The sequence below is a fragment of the Schistocerca cancellata genome, chromosome 11 (genome assembly GCF_023864275.1).
Source record: "Schistocerca cancellata isolate TAMUIC-IGC-003103 chromosome 11, iqSchCanc2.1, whole genome shotgun sequence".
NCBI lineage: Eukaryota > Metazoa > Arthropoda > Insecta > Orthoptera > Acrididae > Schistocerca > Schistocerca cancellata.
This window is the reverse complement of record NC_064636.1, coordinates 148,245,399-148,270,378: the sequence shown is the minus strand read 5'-3', so window position 1 is coordinate 148,270,378 and position 24,980 is coordinate 148,245,399. Positions and strand designations below refer to the sequence as shown.

The 24,980-nt window shown below is 41.4% G+C and overlaps 1 protein-coding gene across 2 annotated transcripts in view; it reads left to right on the top strand.

The window, feature by feature from the left end:
- Nucleotides 1–24,980, top strand: part of LOC126108803 (uncharacterized) — a 244,045-nt gene that overhangs the window by 107,641 nt on the left and 111,424 nt on the right. For both annotated transcript variants that reach the window (XM_049914167.1, XM_049914168.1), the window contains exon 7: nt 9,757–9,849. In XM_049914167.1, coding sequence (XP_049770124.1) covers nt 9,757–9,849 — 93 coding nt within the window. The remainder of the gene's footprint in view (nt 1–9,756; nt 9,850–24,980) is intronic.

Sequence of the window (24,980 nt, the reverse complement as noted above, 5' to 3'; positions counted from 1 at the left end):
CTGACGCAAGCAGAGCTTTATCGGAAACATGTCAAGGCCAAATGGAAACACCCCCACTACCACTAGTCAACAGTGAACAGTTCCTCCGCTTTGAAGACCGCATCACCGAAGCCCTGGCAGCATAGCCAGCCACTCCCACTCGCACACTGCCGTTGCTACACACATCAGCCGAAGCGAAGTGGATTATTAGAAGGACGATCAATAGCTCCCCAGGAATGGACTATATCACCAACGAGGATCTCAATCACCTTCCTCAAAACCGATAGTCCTGATTATGAGGATCATCAGCGGCTTCCTTCAGCAAATATATTTCCCACGAGCCCAGAAAGCGGCATGCATTACACTGATTACAAAGCTGGGAAAACACGTGTTGCAGCCCTATAATTATCATCCCATTAGTCTTCTGCCGACTTTGGGGAAAATTGTCAAAGAATTCTACTCAGGAGAATTAGTGCCAACTTGACTCAAAATGAGGTTATCTGCTCTGAACTGTTTGGTTTTCAGAGCCACTTGTCAGCAGAACTTGAACTCCTATGCGTTAGTGAAGCCATTCAGGACAACTTTGGTAACACAAGATGACAACTGGGATGTTTTTAGATCTGGAAAAAGTGTATGATAAAGTGTGGCGAGACCACCTCATACTCAGACTTCATCAGGACACGCCAATAGCAGATTTTAATTTTTAAAAACTTGACAGTTATCTTCAAGAGCAGGAACATTACATCTGAATAGCAGACGAAAACTCTGGGAAGAACTTGCGGTGGCTGGGACACCTGAATTGCAGACAGAAACTCTGGGAAGTATTGGCAGTGGCCAATGACATGGCGTTTCTCACCACCAGGAGAAACTTGAAGCACCCAATCACACGTATGAGGCGGCAAATCAACCTGATGGAACAGTGGGCCCTGATGAACAAAAATGCTGTCAACCCAATGAAGACAGTGGCTGTACTTGCCATGAAATGGAAGCCACTCCTGAACATGAGGCTCACAATTAACAATCGACCTATTCCGTGGTCCCCAGTAGGGAAATAGTTGGGGATCCATTTGAGTAAGAAACTTCTATTCTCACACCACATTGCAGAAAAGCAAAAAGCGGGACTATTCATACTTCGACCATTCGTGTCATTCTTCAAGAGCACCCACCTGAACTCCAGCACGAAGACACGGTTTTGCAAAGCAACAATCGAACCTACGTTGCTCTATGGTTCGACATCTTGGGGGCAACATGTAAATAGAATTTCAAGTCACTTCAGGTGATACAAGACAGATGTTTGTGGATGGCACTGGGAGCTCGATGGTGGACACACACAACAGAATTTGATGATGCAGCGCAGGAAGAGTACCTGCAGCAAAAAGTGAAAGACAAACCACAGAAAATGTTCGACACAATTGGCAACTTAAGTAGCACATCTTAGCAAACAGTAGGAACAGTCCAACCGCAAAGTTGACATGAGTATCAGGCACAATGGTCTATACTTCACGTCTAAGGCAACCGACAACCCATCACCACTCTATGCAGCTACATACCACCGTCAGTGAAGTACACCTACCAACAAAGCATGTGTAAGGACCCAAATACGACATCAAATCCTGTCTTATATGAGTAATAAATAAAGAAGTGTACCCTTTTAGCCTAAATCCCACACAGGCAGCAAAATCAGCAGAATCGATAACGCTAGAATTCCCACCACTCATTCAAAAAAAAAAGAGGAAAGAAAGAAAAAATCGCTTACACTGCTTCACGTCAAGCTCAGCCAGTGAACAATGACTTACACGAAAATACGTTGAAAAGAACCGATGAAATATAAAAGAAGGCGTGAAAATATTTTTATAACATTATATAAGCAATAGTGTTTCAAATAATTGTATTAGTGCGTTAGTGGTAATAAGGTAAGCTGAAAAGATTTTAAATACGAAAGTCTACGTGATAGGATATACGATAATAAACTGCCACCTGGTATTTTGGCTCACAATTTCAGGGACACTGTTTCCACGGAGATATCAAGATGGTTGCTGGTGGTTAGTAATGTATCAGAAGACGTTGTTGCCATGAAGGTGGCTTGTGGTTGTCAATATGTGCCAGCAAAGATGAAGCAGTAACGTACTGCAGGCTGTATTGACGCCAATGTGTCGATACACTGTTGCCAGCACCAGGACATTTGTTGGACGTCCATAAACGAATTCAGAAGCTCGATCAGTATAGTAATGATACTATAGTGCGAAAATATATAGTAGTAAAAGCAAGCACTGATAAAATGTGGCTAACCAAAGCATGAGGGTTTATTATAAAGCATTTCCTTTAGGTATTAGATCATATTCGTAAATTATGTCACAAGGATAATAAGAAGATGGTAGCAGTACATATAAAATATGTAAAATGCTGAAAATCGGAAATATTAAAAGGTAGTTTTCATAAGTGAATTAAGAATCAGAAGTTATAATCGTTAAGTTTTGGTAAAAATCCAGCGTTGTATTACCATTCAAAAATAAGAATTAAACCTTAGACGAAATAAAAATGTTACTTGAGAGAACGAAAAAATAAAAATTAGTGATTTTAGCAAAATTCGCTACTGTATCAATTCATCAGAAGAAAGTAGCGAAATCCATGCAATACAGTAGAAGAAAAAGTGACGTGAAAAAAGGATGAAACGAAAAAGCAGCCATCCATCATGTTAAGTTATACTTGTAAATGCATTGCCAGTAAAAAATTAGTACACTGGAAAAACGACGTCGATACTGGTCCAATAACAGCATATACCACCTGTGGTATACTAGATATACTGATAATAGTTTCGATGTCGTCTGCTAACAGATAGCGTTGTGGCATAGCTACCAGAACGCCATCTGTGTCTACCCTCTAATACGGAGCACTCACTGCCTGAAGACTTTGCGTGGTGCAGAATGGTCGTACAGTAAGGGCAGCAGTGTCAGAGTGTACAGTTACCACAGCACAGGTAAGAAGACATGTGAGCCCACACACGTCAACACGAGTTGTTGTGAACCAGTTATTAACAGTCAGACTATGGTGACACACAAAGGATCACTTGGGAGAGAGAAGGGCACACTGTGGTCTTCAGCAATGAGAGCAGGTTCTGCCAGCATGTATGTAAGTGATGGTCGTTTGCAAGTACGAGATAGACCAGATGAGTGCTGTCACATAGAGCGAATTTTTCCAGTAGGCACTGGCCCCATCAGAGGCGTTATGCTCTGGGATGTGATAAAATACAACTCTCATTCACCTTTGGTGTTTCTGGAGGAGACGCTAACCAGAATTCAGTATGTGCAGAACGTTGTTAGCCCCATTCTTTTGCTGTTCTTGCTACAGGAAGGTGATGTGCTGCTCCAGCAGAATAACTCTCTCCCATACAATGCCCGTGAAATTCAACATTCTCTGCGAGATGCGCAGCAACTTTCCTGGCCAGCACAATCTCTAGATTTGTCTCCAGTTGAGCACGTGGAATATAATGGGACGAGAAGTGGCTCGTGTGATTTTTCAACCAACAACTCTTACAGAACTACGTGAACAGGTGGAGCAGGCGTGTCATAAAATATCCCCGGACAGTATTCGCCATCTGTATGATCGACTGGATGCCAGAGTCAGCGCCTGCAGTGCTGCCCATGAGACCACACCGTGTACTAATACAGGGTTATTACAAATGGTTGAAGCGATTTCATAAATTCACTGTAGCTCCATTCATTGACATATGGTCACGACACACTACAGATACGTAGAAAAACTCATAAAGTTTTGTTCGGCTGAAGCCGCACTTCAGGTTTCTGCCATCAGAGCGCTCGAGAGCGCACTGAGACAAAATGGCGACAGGAGCCGAGAAAGCGTATGTCGTGCTTGAAATGCACTCACATCAGTCAGTCATAACAGTGCAACGACACTTCAGGACGAAGTTCAACAAAGATCCACCAACTGCTAACTCCATTCGGCGATGGTATGCGCAGTTTAAAGCTTCTGGATGCCTCTGTAAGGGGAAATCAACGGGTCGGCTTGCAGTGAGCGAAGAAACGGTTGAACGCGTGCGGGGAAGTTTCACGCGTAGCCCGCGGAAAATTGGCTCATGCCACAACTGGAGACCGACAGCGCCGACTTCATCTTTCAACAGGATGGTGCTCCGCCGCACTTCCATCATGATGTTCGGCATTTCTTAAACAGGAGATTGGAAAACCGATGGATCGGTCGTGGTGGAGATCATGATCAGCAATTCATGTCATGGCCTCCACCCTCTCCCGACTTAACCCCATGCGATTTCTTTCTGTGGGGTTATGTGAAAGATTCAGTGTTTATATCTCCTGTACCAAGAAACGTGCCAGAACTGCGCGCTCGCATCAACGATGCTTTCGAACTCATTGATGGGGACATGCTCCGCCGAGAGTGGGAGGAACTTGATTATCGGCTTGATGTCTGCCGAATCACTAAAGGGGCACATATCGAACATTTGTGAATGCCTAAAAAATTTTTTTGAGTTTTTGTATGTGTGTGCAAAGCATTTTGAAAATATCTCAAATAATAAAGTTATTGTAGAGCTGTGAAATCGCTTCAATCATTTGTAATAACCCTGTATAAGTGTTTCAGCATGGGTCGATATCTGGTTCTGCAGAACCACTTGTGCTATTAATCTGTAAATGTAATCATTTCATGTACTCCATATGCACTGTTGCAGTAACAAATTGAGAGTAAATTAGAAACCTCTATAAGAGTGGACTATTTTTTTTTTCTGGCAGTGAAGATAGAAAAATATTTTTTCACGAAAGTCTGTTCATTTAGAAGGGCTGAAGGGTTATTCTTGTAGTAAATAGCTATTTCAAGCCCTTCCAGTGTTCGACAACAATCCCAAGGAAGTAGTGTGCAAAATCATAAGGCCTTGCGTGGTATTAGTAAACGGTCTTGCTCCAGTTGTAATACAAGTTCCTGTCAGGTCAACAAAGCTAAGTGCCATTGGACTTGTCTGGCACTGGGCTGGGTGACCACTTCAGTCTGCCGAGCACTGCTGGCAAGCAGGGTGCACTCGACCCTTTTGAGACCAATTGAGGTTCTGCTTGATTGAAAAGTAGCAACTTCAGTCATGAAAGCTGACGATGACTGAGCGATGTGCTGACAACATGCCCCTCCATATACACGCCCAGTGACGCCTTTTAGATTAGATTAGATTAGATTAGACTTACTTTCATTCCAATTGATCCGTAGTGAGGAGGTCCTCAGGGATGTGGAACATGTCAGAAAAACAACAATACATGACAAATATTTACAACTAAAACAAATAAGCTAATGTACCCTTCCACAGGTCCCAAGTGGAATGATCGTCATTTTTTTAATGAACACTAAGAGTCATTTTACAAATACTAATGCACTGAATTTAAAATAAAAAGTTTTTTATTTATTTATAAGGTAATAAACATGTAATACAACTACTGTAATACTTATTTACAATGAACACATTACTGCACTGAAATGGTGCAGAAGTTAGATTATACTTACACACAACCACACACACACACACACACACACACACACACACACACAAATTTTAAGTGAACACATTACTGCACTGAAATTGTGCAGAAGTTATGTTGTACTTATATACAAATCAGTTGGTTTTACTAAGAAATTCATCAATGGAGTAGAAGGAGTTGGCCACCAATAAATCCTTTAGGCTTCTCTTAAACTGAATTTCATTGGTTGTTAAGCTTTTTATGGCTGCTGGCAAGTTATTGAAAATGTGTGTTCCTGAATAATGCACACCTTTTCCTGAATAATCTGAGGACGTCACGGAGGTCGGTCGGTACTGTTGGACCTTCCGAGGCTTGTTCAGACGGAGTTAGTTACGCATGATATTGTCTTCTGAATGATTAGTATATATGAGATGTCCAAAAATTGACGTGTTATGTGAGACACCTGAAACGTGCTATTTGAAACGTGTTACAAAGTTGCTCCCAGTCTGTCCAATTGATTCATCTTTTCACAATCATTACAAGTCAATTTATAAACACCTGAGCCAGAGTAAACTTGTTAAGCGTTTCTAATACTATACATTAGCCCATTGCAAAGCATATTTGCGACTGAATAGGCAATGGATATGCCAGTGTTTCTGAATAGTCTATTAATCCTGATAGATAAATCGTGTTAGAGAAGAAACATTTTGAGAGTAAGTGAAGGTTTTTTTAGATCGTGTTTTTTGGAAATGGCCATCAACAGTTCCCACATCATAATCATTTGCAGTCGCAGTTTGCTTTAAAACCCCAGATTAGTCATGTTTTTGGCCCAGTGTTAGGGGTAATTTGACGATTCTATTAAGCATAAAGCACTGTCCCATTACTTAATAGAATGATCAAATTACCCCTAACGCCGGAGATGATTCACGTAACAGGCCAGTTTTTGGATAATACCTTATAAATAATAACCATTCAGGTGATGATATGCATGACCTTAAGATTTCGCACACTGCTCATAAGGAATTGTTGTTGAACACTATGGAAGAACTGAAAATATCTATTCATAAGAACAATCCTTAAGCCTTTCTAATTAAACATTTAAGACTTCCTGGAAGAAACGTTTTTGGATCTATTTAGAGGTCTTGTTTTAGCTGCTTCTTCGTTTCATCCTTTTTTCACATCACTTTTTACTCTATTGACTGCATGAATTTCCCTAGTTTTTACTGATGAATATGATGCGGTAGCGAATTTCGCAAAAATTGCTAATTTTAATTTTCTCGTTACTGTGAGGTAATATTTTTATTTCGCGTACAGTTAAATCTTTATTTTTGAATGGTGTTACAACGCTGGATTTTTACCAAAGTTCAGATTCGCAATTAGCTTATGAAAACTGTGTGTGTTAGTATTTCTGTTTCGAACTATTTTAAATATTTTATACCTACTGCTACCGCCTTCTAATTATTCTTGTGATATTATATACGAATATGATCTAATATCTAAAGGAAATGCTTTATAGAGACCCTCATGCTTCAGTTACCCGTACTTTATCAGTGGTTTTATTGATATTTATGAATTACGATATTACAGTTTTAGGCATTACTTTCAGTACTATTTATTTTCACACTGCAATTTCATTATTATGCTGATAACCTACTGTTTTCGTTTATGGACATCTAACGAACATTTCGGTGCTGTTGACAACAGATCAACACATCGGCGCCAGTTCAGGCTGCAGTACCTTATTGTTTCACCTTTACTGGCATATATCGATAACCACAAGCCACCGTCTTGCCAATGAAGTCTTCTGGTGCGTATCGGCTTCGGTACATCCATAACACCAGCAATCATCTTGATGACGACATCTCTGTGGAAACAGCGTCCCTGAAACTATGAGACGAATCACCAGGTGGCGGTCGATTACCATATAACCTATCACATAGGCCTTCGTATTTAAAATCTTTTCATCTTACGGTATAATCATTAACGAATTGATCCGATTATTTGAAAAGCTATTGCTTATATAATGTTATAAAACGACTTCCATCTCTTCTTTATTATATCCGTTCTTTTGACTATATTTTCGTGTAAGTCATCGCACATTGGCTGAGGACGATATTATACTGCACAAGCGCACTTTCCCCTGTATTTAATCTATGGCACATTAGGTATGAGCAACATTAAACGACAGTACTATCACGCAAGTGTTCTGTGTCTCGCCGCCTTAACCCATACGGGTAAAGCCTATGTTAATTTAACTTCTGTTATTTCTTTTGTTTGCACTCTATGTTGTTTTCGCTTTCCTATTTTAGCACTATTTTATATCTTCTAGTGCTGTAATTCCATAGACGATTAGCATAAAGGCCGAAATCGGTCGTCATTTTTAAACAAATGCTGATTTGCGATGTTGGCTATTTCATTAAATGATAAAATAAATAGTTTAAGCATGACAACTTATGGACAGCATGAATGCTTTTCTGTGAATTTAGATGAAGCCTTTTATGTTATTATTATTACTAAAATACTATTTATGTCTTTAAAGAAAAATAAAAATTATTATAGAGGGGAGACTTCTATACATTGCTTTCTTATGTCTTTTGCAGTGTTACAAAGATAGCATGTTTTCACTAGCTCTTGGATTTCATGCATGCAGTAATTGTTTAGGGAGAGTTTCAGATCCAGAAAAGCCTTTTGAATTTTGACTTTTGGATACTGAAGCCGATCACTTCCTGCTCTGAATGGTAGGCATCCAATCAATAAGAACAGACTGGTTAGGATCATTATCAGTAACAATTGCTGACAGTCTAATCATGTAACATGCAAACCATATCGCACAACTGACATCATAGGGCAGTGCCATGTCCAAGAGAGCAACGTCAGACTTTCTTACTGAATAATATTGAACCTACTTGCTTTTGATGCTCAGTATCACACAATGCTCAACAAAGAATTTTAATAACAGGTGAAATATTAAGCCCACAACCCGAGCACGGGGTCCCGGGTTCGATTCCCGGCGGGGTCAGGGATTTTCACCTGCCTCGAGATGACTGGGTATTTGTGTTGTCCTCATCATTTCATCATCATCCAGGAAAAGTGGCGAAATTAGACTGAGCAAAGGTTGGGAAATTGTACGGGCGCTGATAACCACGCAGTTGAGCACCCCACAAACTAAACATCATCATCATCATCTTAAGCCTACAAGTTAACGTGTAATGAAGAACGCCATAGTACACCAAGCTGCCTGGAACTACAGCATAATGCAAGTGGGAAATGTTGAGGCTGTGGGAGTGATGGTCTGGATACCATGATGGATTATGTGGCTCCAACCCTCGTGGGATTGATTGATTGATTGATTGATAGAACGCATGTCATGCCTCTCCTTATTGCTTCCTTTATAGCTGTCAATGCTAAACTAATTATTAACACACTGTAGTCAAGTCATATGATTACTTTGTTGAATCAAGTTTCTTAGTATTACAATAGCACATGATAAGAAACTAAGATTTTGGAGATAAAATTTTTGAGAAGATCTTTTGTCCTGTGGAAGATGCAGATGATGATTGTAGAGAAGGAGACACCCAAGATTGACAGAAATGACGTAACAACATAACTTTCTCCAGAAGAGGGTCTCAGTATCTGAACACATTTGAGCCGCGACTGTTTTAGAACAACTTGACTACATAGAACTACTGCAATCCTTTTACAAGAATTTGAAAAGCTTGGCCATTGGTTACCAACCTACATGAAGGCTTTATAAGCAAAGCAGGATCACAGGCTTTTCAGAAGATATACAGATTCACTGTTTATTCCCCTCTAATACTGACATACCACTGGCTGTGGACAGTGAAAAATCGTTCTATAAAATTTGATATTACTCTGATTGTATGGTGTTGGTTTATCTGTAACTATCCCTGTTCTGTCTATTTTATGTAAGCATGAGCTGACTTTATGGTGGAAGCTGAAGGCCAGTAAATTCAGTTAAGAAAACATTTAAAAACCCAGACAACAGTAGGCAGACGGATGTATTGAAGATAGAAGACCACTTGTGAGAACTGTTGAGAGAATGGAAAAAGCATAAAAACTCTGTAACTGCAGGCAGTATGCAGGGTCAGCATATGACAGTAAAGGTCATTATACTTAATGAAATATGCTGTGTCGGAGAGAGAAGTTTCAGAGCAAAGAGCCTAGTGAAATGTAGCACAATGTGGGGTCATCGGTATGTTAGTTTATTGAAAAATTGGTCAGAAAATTATCGCTTTTATATATAGAGAAATGTAGAAGCAGTTTTAATTAGAATATTGTTTTCTTTTTCCAGGTTCTTGAACATCCTTTGGAGGTGTTGTGGTCCACTGATTGCATCACCGAAGATCCCAGACTAAATTTTGGTTGGGATGAAACTGAGAATAATGTAAGCATTTATATCCCTGAATATTGCATATGGAATGAGTAGACGTAAAAAAGTGGTTGCCTAATTGTTGAATGTTAAGGATTCAGTATTTATATTGTGACCATGCTCTAGAGCTTGGCACTATTAATTTCCCAGTATTCTTATATTATTCCAGTTGGCTTTGATTGTCAACTATTATTTTCTGACTATGGTTTGTAATGATATATATAATCTTTCTTACAGTGACCCCTCTAAATGTCAAATATTTTGTGTAATGCATATGTGCAGTACTGTACTTTTATGTAATTTTCCATATAGCAAGGGCCTTACCAACCACATGTGTGCTCTACAAGCCTCTTCCATTTCCCTTTGTAGAGTGTGATGCATATCCAGTCTAAATTGATGTCCATCCTAGCTGTATTATCTCAGATGTTGTGTTGCCATTTATTCCAGATCTTTGTCTTTCTCTTGTTGCAACTATGGCCCCAGACAATATTTCTATAGACAGTCTATTGTTGCTATGTGACCAGCCAGCTCAGCCTTTTCTGTAGTACTTTGACAATGTTGCATGTCCGTACCACTCAGGTAGCTCTTAAATTTTCTTATATTCATTCTGTGTTATTGTTGTTGATTGCATATACAAAACTTTTTCTTAATATTTTTCAGACTAATACAATAGTTTTTGTCTTCAATTCTATATATTGAAGCTTTACTTCCATGTAATATTACTGGTAATATGAATAGTGCGAAGTTGTCTTTCCTTTGAGGTAGTATTATAGTTTTATAGTTTTCTTTTTGATGCTGCGAGGTGATCATATATTTCTATATATGTTCTATTGTCTTTACTAAACAGTTCACTAAGTACTTGAAATGGTAAACTGCCTTGAAAGGGGATCCATACACAGTCAATGATGCATCACTTTAAATTTTCTTACTTATTGCTAGATATTCTGTCTTCTCGTCATTAGCTTGTAACTCTTGTTTTCAGCCATTTCACAGTTTTGCACGATTCCAGTTAACTCTATTTTAGAACTACTTATTAATCCAATATCATCTGCATAGCTGACTAGTAATGTTCACACCCTGCAGTTGGATCCATTGTTGGTCAGTTTTAGTTAATTCTGTACTGCTGTTTTCTTTGATGGAGATAAATAAGATGTTCGAAATAGCAGATTCTTTCTCTGACCAGTTTACATTCAGTTTCTTCAAATGGTGTCTTTATTTGGCATAATGTTTCACCTATACACATTTTTACTAATGTGATAAATTTTGAGGGTATTTCAAATTCCCTCACGATGCTTGTTGGTGTCCAGTGGTGTACACCATTGTAGGCCTTTTTTAAAGCAAGAAATGGTATGTGGCCATCTACATTTATTTTCCACCCTTTTTCAGTAATTTGTATGAGAGCAAATAAATGTAACCATGTAGATATTTTTCTGTGGAAACACCACAGCTAGTCCTGAAACCCCACAGATTGTTCTGAATTTGTTCTTCAGTTATGGCAATCAGCCTGTTTAGACACCAAGTAAAACAATTCCCCTGTAATTGTCACACATAGAGGGGCATTTTTTGTGAATATGATCCGTTTATATGCTGTTTCCCAGTCTGCAAGGCATTATTTCTTTAGTTGAAATGGTATCTGTTAATAATGTTTGTTCTAATACCAGTTCTCCGTAGTGAAAAATACAAAAATGGTTCAAATGGCTCTGAGCGCTATGGGACTCAACATCTTAGGTCATAAGTCCCCTAGAACTTAGAACTACTTAAACCTAACTAACCTAAGGACATCACACACACCCATGCCCGAGGCAGGATTCGAACCTGTGACCGTAGCAGTCCCGCGGTTCCGGACTGCAGCGCCAGAACCGCTAGACCACCGCGGCCGGTGTGAAAAATACAGCTTCCATGTTTTTTGCATGTTTCTCTTGTCATTATTTTTCACGTTATAATTTGTAAACTGTTCCCTTTTCACGATTTTACTGGAATATTACATTTATGTTTTGATACATTCACCATGGCCTGTGGTACTGGAAATCATTCTCTGTTTCTCTTATGATACTGTTGTAGTATTCCTCATGTGTCAGAGTTCATTGTGTTTACTATTAGATTTTATACACTACCTGATCAAAAGCATCTGAATACCTGATGTGATTCTTGGAGCTTTCCCGGCATACTGAATGTTCAATGATGTTTTGGGATTTCAGCCAGATCATGTTGACTTCTTGGCACAATATTTCAGATGGCAGTCATCCAGCCGTCTTTAGGTGAGTGTCCTTCACTGGAGACTGCAAGTTCCCGGTGTCAGCTTTATAGCAAATATTGGCACAGAAATGCATATGCATTGGTGGCCATCACAGGAACATTCTCTATCGAAATCCACACCCTCTGGAAATACTGTTCCATCTGTGCTGCGCATGCACATACATAAAGGTGAAAACTACATGTCTGCCCTTTGTTGGAATGCGCACTGGCGTTGCTAGAAACAGACGTCAGATGTCGCAAGATATGTCAATATGAATAAACTGTCTTCTCTCAGAAGAAATCAGAGAGAGGACCGGGTCCCAAGCCTTGTCCAGTTGAAAATCCTCATCAAGATTTATAAGATTTTGTGCTAGGTGTATCTCCACAGATTCTTTAATTATTGAATTCCAAAAGGTTCTTTCTGATGATTTGGTGATTCATCTCGCCTCTGCTGAGACCTTTACTCACAATGACACGTCTGGCGACATCTGACATCTGTTTTTAGAGACACCAGCGTGCGTTCTGACAGAGGACGGACATGTGGTATTCACCTTTACACATGCGCCTGCACACCACGGACAGAACAGTATTTCCAGAGGGCGCGGATTTGGATAGAGGACGCTCCTGTAATGGCCGCCAATGCCCATGCGTCTCTGCACCAATTTTTACTATGAAGCCAATGCCGAGGACTTGCAGTTTCCAGTGATGGACACTCACCTGAAGATGGCTGGACGATTGCCAGCCGAAATATCGTGGCAAGAAGTCATGATCTGGCTGCAATCCCTAAACCTCACTGAACATCCAAATACCTAATACTGTTACTGTTACTGTTATTGTTGTTGTGGTTGTGGTGGTGGTGGTGGTGGTGGTGGTGGTGGTGGTGGTGGTCTTCAGTCCTAAGACTGGTTTGGTGCAGCTCTCCATGCTACTCTATCCTCTGCAAGCCTCTTCCTCTTGGAGTAACTGCTGCAATGTACATCCTTCTCAAACTCCTTACTGTATTCATCTCTTAGTCTCCCTTTATAATTTTTACCCCCCAAGCTTCCCTCCAGTACTAAACTGGTGATTTCTTGAAGTCTCAGAATGTGTCCTACCAACTGGTCCCTTCTTCTGGTCAGGTTGTACCACATATTTTTCTCCTCCCCAGTTCTATTCAGTAAATTCTCATTACATACATGATCTACTCATCTGATACTCAGCATTCTTCTTCTGTAGCACCACAATTCAAAAGCTTCTATTCTCTCCTTGTCTAAACTGTTTATTGTACATGCTTCACTTCCTTATGTAGTTACACTCCATACAAATACTTCCAGAAAACACTTCCTGACACTTAAATCTATACTCAATGTTAACAAATTTCTCTTCTTCAGATATGCTTATCCTGTTACTGCCAGTCCACATTTTATACCCTCCCTGCTTTCATCATCATCAGTTATTTTGATTCCCAAATAGCAAAACTCATCTACTACTTTGAGTGTCTCATTTCCGAATCTAATCCCCTCGGCATCACGATTTAATTAGACTATTTTCCATTATTCTCATTTTGCTATTGTTGATGTTCATGTGTATACTCATTTCAGGATACTGTCCTTTCCGTTCCACTGCTCTTTTATGTCGTTTGCTGTCTCTGAATGAATTACAATGTCATTGGCAAACCTCAAGTATTTATTTCATCTCCTGGGACTTTAATTCTGACTCCAGATTTTTCTTTTGTTTCCTTCACTGCTTGCTCAGTATATAGATGGAATAACATTGGGGAGAGGCTACAACCTCACTCCCTTCTCAACTACTGCTTCCATTTCATGCCCCTCGAATCATAACCACTATCTGGTTTCTGTATAAGCTGGCCTTTTGCATCCTGTAGTTTACCCCTGCCATCTTTAGAATTTCAAAGGCAGTATTCAAATCAGCTTTGTGAAAAGCATTCTCTAAGTCTACAAATGCTATAAACATAGGTTTCCCTTTCCTTAGCCCATCTTCTATGAGAAGTCGTAGGATTGGTATTGCATTGCATGTTCCTAGATTTTTCCAGAATCCAAACTTATGTTCCCCATGGTCAGCTTTTACGTTTTCCCATTCTTCTGTAAACAATCGGCATTAGTAATTTGCAACAGTGACCTATTAAACTGATAGTTCCAGTATTATGAAAAGGAAAGTTGCAACTCACCATATAGCAGAGATACTGTGTCGCAGGTAGGCACAAAAAAAGTCTGTCACAAATAAAAACTTTCAGCCAGCAAGGCCTTTGTCAAAAATAGAACACACACAAACACACACACACACACACACACACACACACACACACACACAAAAACCGCAACTCACATGCACATGACTTCAGTCTGTGGTAGCTGAAGCTTCAGTTGGTCTCAGCTGTCAGAGACTGCAGTTGTGTGTGATCTATTTTTGACAAAGGTCTTGTTGGCTGAAACCTTATTTGTGACAATCTTTTTCTTGTGTCTATCTGCGACTCAGCATCTGTGCTATAAGGTGAATAGCAGCTTTCCTTTTCGTAATACTGCTACATTCCATCTTAAACTGACAGTTCAGTAATTTTCACACCTGTCAGCACCTCTTTCCTTGGAACTGGAATTACTATATTCTTCTTGAAGTCAGAGTGTATTTCAAATGTCTCGTACATCTTGCTCACCAGAGTTTTGTCATGGTTGACACTCCCAAAACTATCAGTAGTGCTAATGTAAAGTTGTCTACTCCTGGGGCCTTGTTTTAAATCAAGTCTTTCAGTACTTCGTCAAATTCTTCGTGCACTATCATATCTCCCTTCTCATCTTCTACATCCTCTTCACTTTCCATAACATCGACCTCAAGTACATCTCCCGTGTATAGACCCCCTATATACTCCTTCCACCATTCTGATGTTCCTTCTTGCTTAGGACTGGTTTTCCATCTGAGCTCTTGATATTGATATGGGTGGTTCTCTTTTCTCCAAAGGTCTCTTTAAGAGGGGTAGGATGTCAAGCTTGGAGCTGGAGAGGCACCACAGGACATTTTATTTTCTACTGTCTATACTTTTACAAATAAATTCATAAAACTTTGTCAGCATGACCAGGAAGCATTCAGGATTCACACTCACAGCAGCGGAAGTTCAAAAACATAACAAAATCATTTTTTTTACATGTGAAATTTCATCATTTTTTCACGTACTGTTGGCTGCATTTGTTGCTATAGGTACACTTTTCTTCGTAAGAAAGAAAAGAATTTTGCACAGCATACAAACCATACTTACAGGTGTCTGAAACTCCAGAATATATTTAATTTATGAAAATATGAATGAACTGTTACGTTTTAAACTTTGTTTAGAAAAAAATCAAATGTTGTAGTTAATTATCTCAATTTTTACCACAGTTTTTAATAGATTTGGAAAGTTCTAGAGTTTCATACACCTGTAAGTATGGTTTGTATGCTGTGCAAAATTCATCAAAGAATTTCTCTTACTTGTGAAGAAAAATGTACCTATAGCAACAAATGCAGCCAACAGTAAATGAAAAAATGATGAAATTACATATCTAAAAAAATTTATTTTGTTATGTTTTTGCACTTCCACTGGTATGAGTGTGAATCCTGAATCCTTCCTCGTCATACTGACAAAGTTGTATGAATCTATTTGTAAAAGTATAGACAGTAGAAAATAAAACGTCCCGTGGTGCCTCTCCTACTTCAAGTCAGCCCGTTTGACGTCCTACCCCCCTTAATTTTCCTGTAGACAGCATCTATCTTGTTGTGACTTTTTAAGCTTTCCCAGGGGATAAGTTGTAAATAGTCTTCGTGGGTTTACCGCCAGATCACATTGTGCAAATTCCACAATATTTCCTCGGAGCAACTGTCAGACATCTTCAGGTGGTTCAATCTTGCTGGTGGCTAGGTACAACTGACAGTATCCGCATGTCAACACCCTGTTTCTAGAACATGCATGCAAAGAATGCGCAGGTACGGAGATTGTGCATGTGCATAAGCAATGATTTGCAGATAGATGGTGTCATACTTAAACTCCCTCTGCCAAAAACGGCAGAGCCGCTCTCCTGCCCATGCGCTGTATGCTGCATTTGCCAACAGTGCGGCCAGACGTTACTGACCAATGACTGTACTAGACCAGTGTTATGAAAGGTCTGTTATCAAAGAATCTACATTTTCGCATCGTGATTTAATAGCAGCCAATGCAGCATTCCAGGCTGTGTTCAGTTGAAATCCCAAATCCCTGTTGATGAGATTATCGGCTGTACAGATATGTATTGCTTCCTTAATGACACAATCCCAGAAAGATGATACCAGGGATAAAACTTCTGTCTTTTCATTAGTCATGTGGTGTCCTGTATTCAGACAGTATTCCGCAGTTGCCGACATTTCTGGTTGACAAAGGCATGTATGAGACTGATGTTCATCGCAGCATTCTTGTAGTGGGCAGCACATTTTGGGTGGTTCAGTGATCTGGCCTTGTAACCTAAACCAAAATGACCAAATACCTATTGGTGGACTTTAATAGTGAGTGTGTCCAGCCTTTGCCTTCATGACGGCTTGAACTCTGCTGGGGACACTTTCAGTAAGCCCATTCTTCCTCACTAGTCAAAACCAGAAAAGGTAGTGCTGCTGGACACAAGTTTGTAGCAAAGTCAATGTTCTAGCTCATGCCAGTGGTGTTTCAGTGGGTTCAGATTGGGACTGCGGGCAGCCAGTCCTTGATCTTCATTTAGCTGTGGTTGCTCCTTCACATTTCCACTTCAAAATCAGATGACCAATAGTCTAGGGGGGGATGTTTAGAGCTGTTGACACCTCTTTGATGGATATGTCACTGATGTGCCATCAAGTGACTAGTCGATGTTTGAAGTCACTGAGATACCCATTCTACTGTTACTGTTCTTTACTAATAACCTCCTCTTATTCTGGTGAATCACCTCTTGTGAAATCTAGTGGCCAGTTCTGCATTACATAAGGGTGACTGGATACTTTTGATCAAATAGTGTAGCATCGTTCTTTCAGTGTGATGTTGCTCCTTTCTTCAATGCTTTTTTTCCTCACATTTCTCTTCTCTGACATTTTATCTTCCCACTTTCTGTTAAACCAGACTCGGTTACAATGTTTTCTTTTTCCTGTAACTTTGGAACTCACTTCTGGAACACTGTTCTTCAGCTGTCCCCATGTACTTTCCTATATAGTTGTATCTTGTGTGCCAGCCTGGCTTTTATTTGGTTGCTTTCCATGTGTTTTGTAAATTTTATTTTGTTTCTTGTTTTTCATGTGTTAATTTCCTAATTTTTGTCTTGTAATTTCATCTTTATTTCTATCTGGTTTCCTTGTGAGCTTGGTTTTCATTTGTGGCGTGATTAACAATTGTTAATGTTGCAATACAATCCATTAAAGGTTCAAACATATTTAATATTGTTTAGGGACCTTGTTTGAATGCCAACATGATCAGTCTGCTTCCCTAATTTTCCATCAGGTAATACCCATGGCCCTAAATGAAAATTTTTGTGCTGAAATTTTGTGCTGCTTAATATGAGATCATTCGACATTGAAAAGCTTAGAAATCGAATTTTACTCATGTAAGCTGTAATTGTGAATAACTGGTTTGCAGATTTCTTTTTTTCCTACTTTGATGTTAAATTCCTATAACAGGACTTTTACATTATGTCTACTTAGTGAGTTTTACATTCCTGCCAGATAATGGTAGATTTTTTTCTTCATGTTGTCATTCTTCTCTTTGATAGCTACATGTGTATTTATAAATGTGATGTCCAACCATTGTGTATGAGTTTTGGTGTACAGTATTTCTTTACAACATGTTCGAATTCCTTTATTCAGTCATTTACGATTTGTGAACATATTCCTGTTCCAAACTCGTGGCACTGTTTGAAATCTTTGTACATAATTGTCCCATCTCCTATTTTCTGTGACCCCCATACTTCGCCATTTTTTTCTTCTTGTCAAGGTACCAGTTGTTATAACTTCAAGTTGAACAAATATATTTCAAGGAAGACACAATACATGAAAGTCACAGATCAAGTAAACAGAGTCAGACGTGTGTACACTTTAACAGTCAAATCATAACTGAGTCCGAGTCTAGCGGCCGCTGGCTGGCTGGCCATTTAGGTGGCGCTGCTGCTGCTGCATGGCTGGCAGACAGCAGTGCATGTAGAGTACGCACTTAACTGCGCGGTGGCACTTTGAAAGATCGGCGAGTCACAACACTTTTCCCCCCTTTGAGTTTTTGCACTGGTCTTGATGGAGGTGGCCTATAGATTGCTAACGTCCATAGGTGTTGTTTGACTGGCCGTAAAGTCTTGAGGAGGAGGCTTCCCGTACGGACGGAAGTGTCCCCGATGATAACGGGTCGAGATGACAGGAGATGTGGGGATCGAATCTGCTGGGGCCCCGTGCACCAATCTGCCCATTGCGGCAAGTCCGGTTGTTATAACAGGAGACATGGGCGATGTGTCCGCATCCGTAGGAGAAGGAAGCGAGTAGAGTTGCTCCGACAGATGATGGTCATCTGGTTCCTGCATGGGCACGTCTCCCGGTTGCGTCAGTTCTTGTGCTGGCACCGATATGATGGTGAGAGGACTGCGATGTGAGTAATGAGAGATTCCAGTATCCCGAGCGTCAGGTAGAGCCGTAGGTGGTGTAGCAGCATCCGGAACAGGTGTTGCTGGCACATGAGGCCGAAGCTGGTCCGAATGATGCACTGCAACACCCGTGTCCGTCTGGATTTCATACAGGCGTTGGCCACGGTGTTGTAAGATGTGGCCACGACTCTGTTTTGGCCGCCTGCCATGTCCCCGTACTCATACAAGGTCACCGGCGGTGAACCAGCCAAGCGAAGGGACCCGCGGCCATGAGATGGAAGGCCGCAGAAGATGAAGTAGCATGCGAGGCTGTCGGCCATGTAAGAGCTTAGCCGGGCTATGGTCGCCCATGGGGGTGAAACGGTAAGAAGCCAGAAATTGGAGAAGCGCGTCATCAGCAGCAGAAGAAGTCAGGAATTTCCTCATCTGAGCCTTAAATGTGCAGACCAGTCGTTCAGCCTCACCGTTTGACTGTGGATTGAACAGAGGGGCCGTGACATGCATGATGCCATGACAGGCACAAAAATCCGCAGAATCGGAAGAGGCAAATTGCTAACCATTATCAGTAACAAGAGTAGAGGGAAGGCCTTCCAAAGAGAAAATGCGAGGTAGAGCATTGGTTGTTGCCCTGGTGGTATGCGACGTGAAACGGACAACAAAAAGTAAAGTTAGAGTAGGCATCAGTAACGAGAAGCCAATAAGTACCTAAAAAAGGTCCTGTGAAGTCAGCATGAATATGCTCACAGGGCTTCTCAGGTGAAGGCCACGGTGAGAAAAATGACTTCGGGGTGGCAGCCTGTGACCAAAAAGGGCCACAGGCAGTGACCATGTGTGTGATTTCAGAGTCAATGTCGGGCCAGTACACATGATGGCGCACCAGAGATTTTGTGCAAGAGACACCCCAGTGCCCTTGGTGAAGGAGGCACAAGACTGAAGCACGCCAAGATGCAGGTACCACAACATGTGGCGAAGCATTTTCGGTGGAAAGGAAGATAACACCTTCCCTAGTCGTGAGGCGGTAAAGCAAAGCGTAGTAGTTCCGCAACAGATCAGAAGTCTTAGCATATGGATGATCTGACCAACCCTTCTGAATACAGTGTAAAACCCGGGAGAGGGTAGGGTCAGTATACGTAGCAGCCGCCAGCCGGTTCCCGGTGATGGGGAACCCGTCCACAACCCGCTGCTTGGCAGCATCCAGGTGGAAACACGAAAGTTTGTCCCTGTCAAATGACACATCAGGACCCATGGGAAGGCGAGACAGTGCATCAGCATTCGCATGTTGAGCCATCGGCCGGAAATGAATCTCATAATTGAAACGAGACAAGTAAAGAGCCCAATGCTGGAGGCGGTGTGCAGCCTTGTCGGGAAGTGACGTTGATGGATGAAACAAAGAAATAAGTGGTTTGTGATCCATAACAAGATGAAATTTGGATCTGTGGAGAAAAACACCAAACTTATGAAGAGCATAAATAATGGCCAAAACTTCTTTTTCAATTTGAGAATACTTTTGCTGGGCATCCATGAGCGTTTTGGAGGCATAAGCAATGGGTTGTTCAGAACTGTCAGAAAAACGGTGCGCAAGGACTGCACCAACCCCGTATTGAGAGGCATCCGTGGCAAGAACAAGATGTTGGCCAGGTCGATAAGTAGCCAGGCACGGGGTCTGTTTCAGCATAGTCTTCAATTTCTGGAAAGCCACATCGCATGACGCGGACCAGTGAAAAGGCACGTTTTTATGCAACAGGCGATGCAGCACCTGAGCCACCGAAGCAGCAGATGGTAAAAACTTGTGATAGTATGCTATTTTCCCCAAGAAGGTCTGCAGTTCCTTAACAGATGTAGGGTGAGGAAGGGCATCGATCACAGTGACAGTTTGCTGAAGCGGGCGAACACCTTCCCAAGAGAGTTGAAACCCCCAAGTACGTGACAGATGCCTGAAAAAATTTTGATTTCTGAAGATTACACTTAAGACCAGCAGGCTGTAAGACATGAAAAAGTGTGCGGAGATTTTGAAAATGTTTGTCAGTGGTGGAGCCAGTGACAACAATGTTGTCCTGGTAATTTATACACCCAGGGACAGTGAGCAATAATTTTTCCAAGAATCGCTGAAAGAGAGTGGGGGCGCTGGCAACCCCAAATGGCAATCATTGATATTGATAGAGGCCGAAAGGCGTGTTAAGGACCAGAAACTGCCGGGAAGCAGTGTCGAGAGGAAATTGATGATAAGCTTCTGACAGGTCAAGTTTAGAAAAATACTGGCCTCCAGCAAGTTTAGTGAACAATTCTTCAGGTCGAGGCATAGGGTAAGTGTCGATAAGGCATTGAGCATTTGCAGTGGCTTTGAAATCGCCACAGAGATGAATATCACCATTTGGCTTAGCAAAGACAAAGACAGGAGAGGACCACTCACTGGAAGTGACAGGAAGCAAGACCCCTAAAGCAGTGAGATGATCCAGCTCCCGTTTGACCTGTTCATGAAGAGCCACAGGAATGGATTGAGCCTGAAAAAACTTAGGCCGAGCAATGGGTTTGAGTGTGATATGAGCTTCAAAGTCATTTGCATGGCCTAACCCAGGAGAAAAAAGGGACGAAAATGTCATCGACTAGGAATCCAATTGAGCATAAGGAATAGCATCAGAGATGATATTGACAGAGTCATCTATGGAGAACCCAAAAACGCGAAAGGCATTGAAACCAAAAAGATTCTCCACGTTCGTATGGTTGACCATAAATATGGGAACAGTGCGAACGACAGATTTGTAAGATACCTCAGCAACAAACTGTCCCAAGAGAGAAATCTTCTGTTTATTGTAAGTCCGTAATTGCCTAGTGATAGGTGACAGGATTGGAGAACCCAAATGAAGATACGTCTGAGAATTGATCCTAGTGGCAGCAGGACCAGTATCCACCTGCATGCAAACATCTCGAGCAAGTATTTGGACTGTGAGGAATAGCTTCCCTGAAAGGGAAGAAGTACAATTGACAGACAACACAGAATCAGAATCAGTGTCATGTTCATGAACATCATGCATGCGGTCGGATTTGCCAACTGAAGGGCATGTTACCTAACTTCTTTGTCGGGCACCGATCGGATAATAGCATCCCATACCATGGAATCAATGTAGGATTCTTTGTGAACTTCAGTAACAAATTGACAGTTTCTACTGAGGCCATGAAGTTTAGCAGCCCAAGCACGATAGAATTGATTCGGTTGTTTTTGACAACAATAAAAGGCAACACGGGAGGCTACCACATGTGTTTACTTTTGAAAGTAGATGGACAGAAGTGAGCACATTTCAGCAAAGGACAAAGACGCAGGATCTTTCAAGTGAGCCAATTGCGACAACAACCGATACATTTGAGGTGAAATCCATGCAAGGAACAGAGACTTACATGTTTGTTCGTCCGCAACATGAAATGCCAAGAAGTGCTGTCAAAGATGTTTTTCGTAATTAGATCAGTCTTCCGCCATCTCGTCGTGAGGAGGAAAAGGAGGTAGAGACAACGACGAGAGATGCCCCGCATTTGAGGCCGCGACGAAATCACGAATCGCATTTGTGAGAAGCGTTTGCTGTTCTATAAGACCTTGCAATAGTTGCTCTAAAGTAGCCATGGAAACGTGGGTCAACGATGGAAAAGAAAAATCACTACCTCGTCGCCAATTGTTACACCTCCAAGTTGAACAAATGTATTTCAAGGAAGACGCAAGACATGAAAGTCACAGATCAAGTAAACAGATTATGACGTATGTACACTTTAGCAATCAAATCATAACTGAGCCCGAGTCTAGCGGCCACTGGCTGGCTGGCACCTTAGGTGGCGCTGCTGCTGCATGGCTGGCAGACAGCACCGCATGTAGAGGATGCGCGTAACTTCGCGGTGGCACTTTAAAAGATTGGCTGGTCACAACACCAGTAGTATCTTGTATTTTCACATTTCATTTGCTTTGAAAAATGATGCTTCACAGTTCGAAATAAGAACACTGCTACTGAAAAACTGTACCCATACTTCACTTGACAGGTAATACAGGGTGTTACAAAAAGATATGGCCAAACTTTCATGAAACATTCTTCACACACAAAGAAAGAAAATATGTTATGTGGACATGTGTCTGGAAACGCCTCCTTTCCATGTTGGAGCTCATTTTATTACTTCTCTTCAAATCACATTAATCATGGAATGGAAACACAGCAACAGAACGTACCAGCGTGACTTCAAACACTTTGTTACAGGAAATGTTCAAAATGTCCTCCGTTAGCGAGGATACATGCATCCACCCTCCGTCGCATGGAATCCTTGATGCGCTGATGCAGCTCTGGAGAATGGTGTATTGTATCACAGCCATCCACAATATGAGCACGAAGAGTCTCTACATTTGGTACCGGGTTTGCGTAGACAAGAGCTTTCAAATGCCCCCATAAATGAAAGTCAAGAGGGTGGAGGCCATGGAATTGGTCCACCTCTACCAATCCATCGGTCACCGAAACTGTTGTTGAGAAGCGTACGAACACTTCGACTGAAATGTGCAGGAGCTCCATCGTGCATGAACCACATGTTGTGTCGTACTTGTAAAGGCACATGTTCTAGCAGCACAGGTAGAGTATCCTGTATGAAATCGTGATAACGTGCTCCATTGAGCGTAGGTGGAAGAACAAGCTAAAATGAGCTCTGACATGGAAATTAAGCGTTTCCGGACACATGTCCACATAACATCTTTTCTTTGTTTGTGTGTGAGGAATGTTTCCTGAAAGTTTGGCCGTACCTTTTTGTAACACCCTGTATACAGGTATTGGTTGTATTGGTCCATTTTGTACAGTAACTTTTCCTCTATTAAAGTGTAATGAGCTATCTTATATTCATCATACATTTTACTTGGCAACTGAATATATGTCATCTTGTTTAAGCAAAGGATCTGTAGCAGTATTTCTATTTACTTGTGCAACTGGCACTACAATCAGTGTTTGGAACATTTCCCTTGTTACTGCTGTACCGTACTTCTCTTCTTTTAGTATTTACCAGTTCTCATTATTTCTATAATTATATTTTCTGATAGATTTCACAACCTGCTTACCTCAATTTTTTGTCAATTTCTTCTGAAGGAGATAAATTATTCTCTTCAAAATGCCTTGGTTAATGGACATACAGAGACAAAAGTAAAACAATTTTACCAGTAACCTTACTGAAATGTCACTAGCTTCTATCATTTGAATGTATTGTAACTTTACTAAGTGGCATTTTAGTTTTCAGTATTCATCTGGGCTGGGGAAAAAAAAGGAGAAAATTAAACAGTGGAAAATATAGGATGGAATGCATGTATAATGGAAAGGCTAGATGCCACAGCGGAGATGCTGAGTCACAGAAAGGCACAACAAAAGACTGTTAGAAAGTTAGTTTTCGGGCCAACAAGGCTTTTGTCAAAAAGTAGACCACGTAGACACATGTACACACTCATGCAAATGCAACTCTCTCTCTCTCTCTCTCTCTCTCTCTCTCTCTCTCTCTCTCTCTCTCTCTCTCTCTCTCACACACACACACACACACACACACACACACACACTACCACAGTTTTTAGCAGCTGGTGCCAGAATGCAAGCAAAAGGATGATATGGAAGAGGCAACCAGGTGGGGGTAAGAAAGAGGCCGAAGCCAGGGCAGGAAGGGAGAGAAATGGCAGGGTGTAGGGGTGGGGGATGGTAAAGTGCTGCTGGGAGTGTGTAGAAATGAGGTGGAGAGTGGGGCAGCTAGGTGCAGTCAGAAGATTGGGCAGGGCAGGGAAGAGAGTGGCAGGAAAAGTAAAAAGACAGGATGCGTTGGTGGAATAGAGGGCTGTGTAGTGCTGGAATGGGAACAGGGAAGGGGCTAGATGGGTAAGGACAATGACTAACAAAGGTTGAGGCCAGGAGAGTTAAGGGAATGTAGGATATATTGCAGAAAGAGTTAGCACCTGCGCAACTCAGAAAACCTGGTGTTGGTGGGAAGGATCCATGTGGCACACTGCTGTGAAGCAGTCATTGATATGAAGGACATCGCGTTGGGTGGCATACTCAACAATAGGGTGGCCCACTTGTTTGTTGGCCACAGTTTGTTGATGGCCATTCATGTGGTCAGACACCTTGTTGGTTGTCACATCCATGTAGAATGTAGAATGTGTCACAGTGGTTGCAACTTAGCTTGTAGGTCACATGACTGATTTCACAGGAAGCCCTGCCATTGATGGAACAGGTGATGTTTGTGACAGGACTGGAGTGGGTAGTGGGGGGGGGGGGGAGGATGTATGGGACACGTCTTGCATCTAGGTCTATTACAGGGATGTGAGCCATGAGGCAAGGTGTT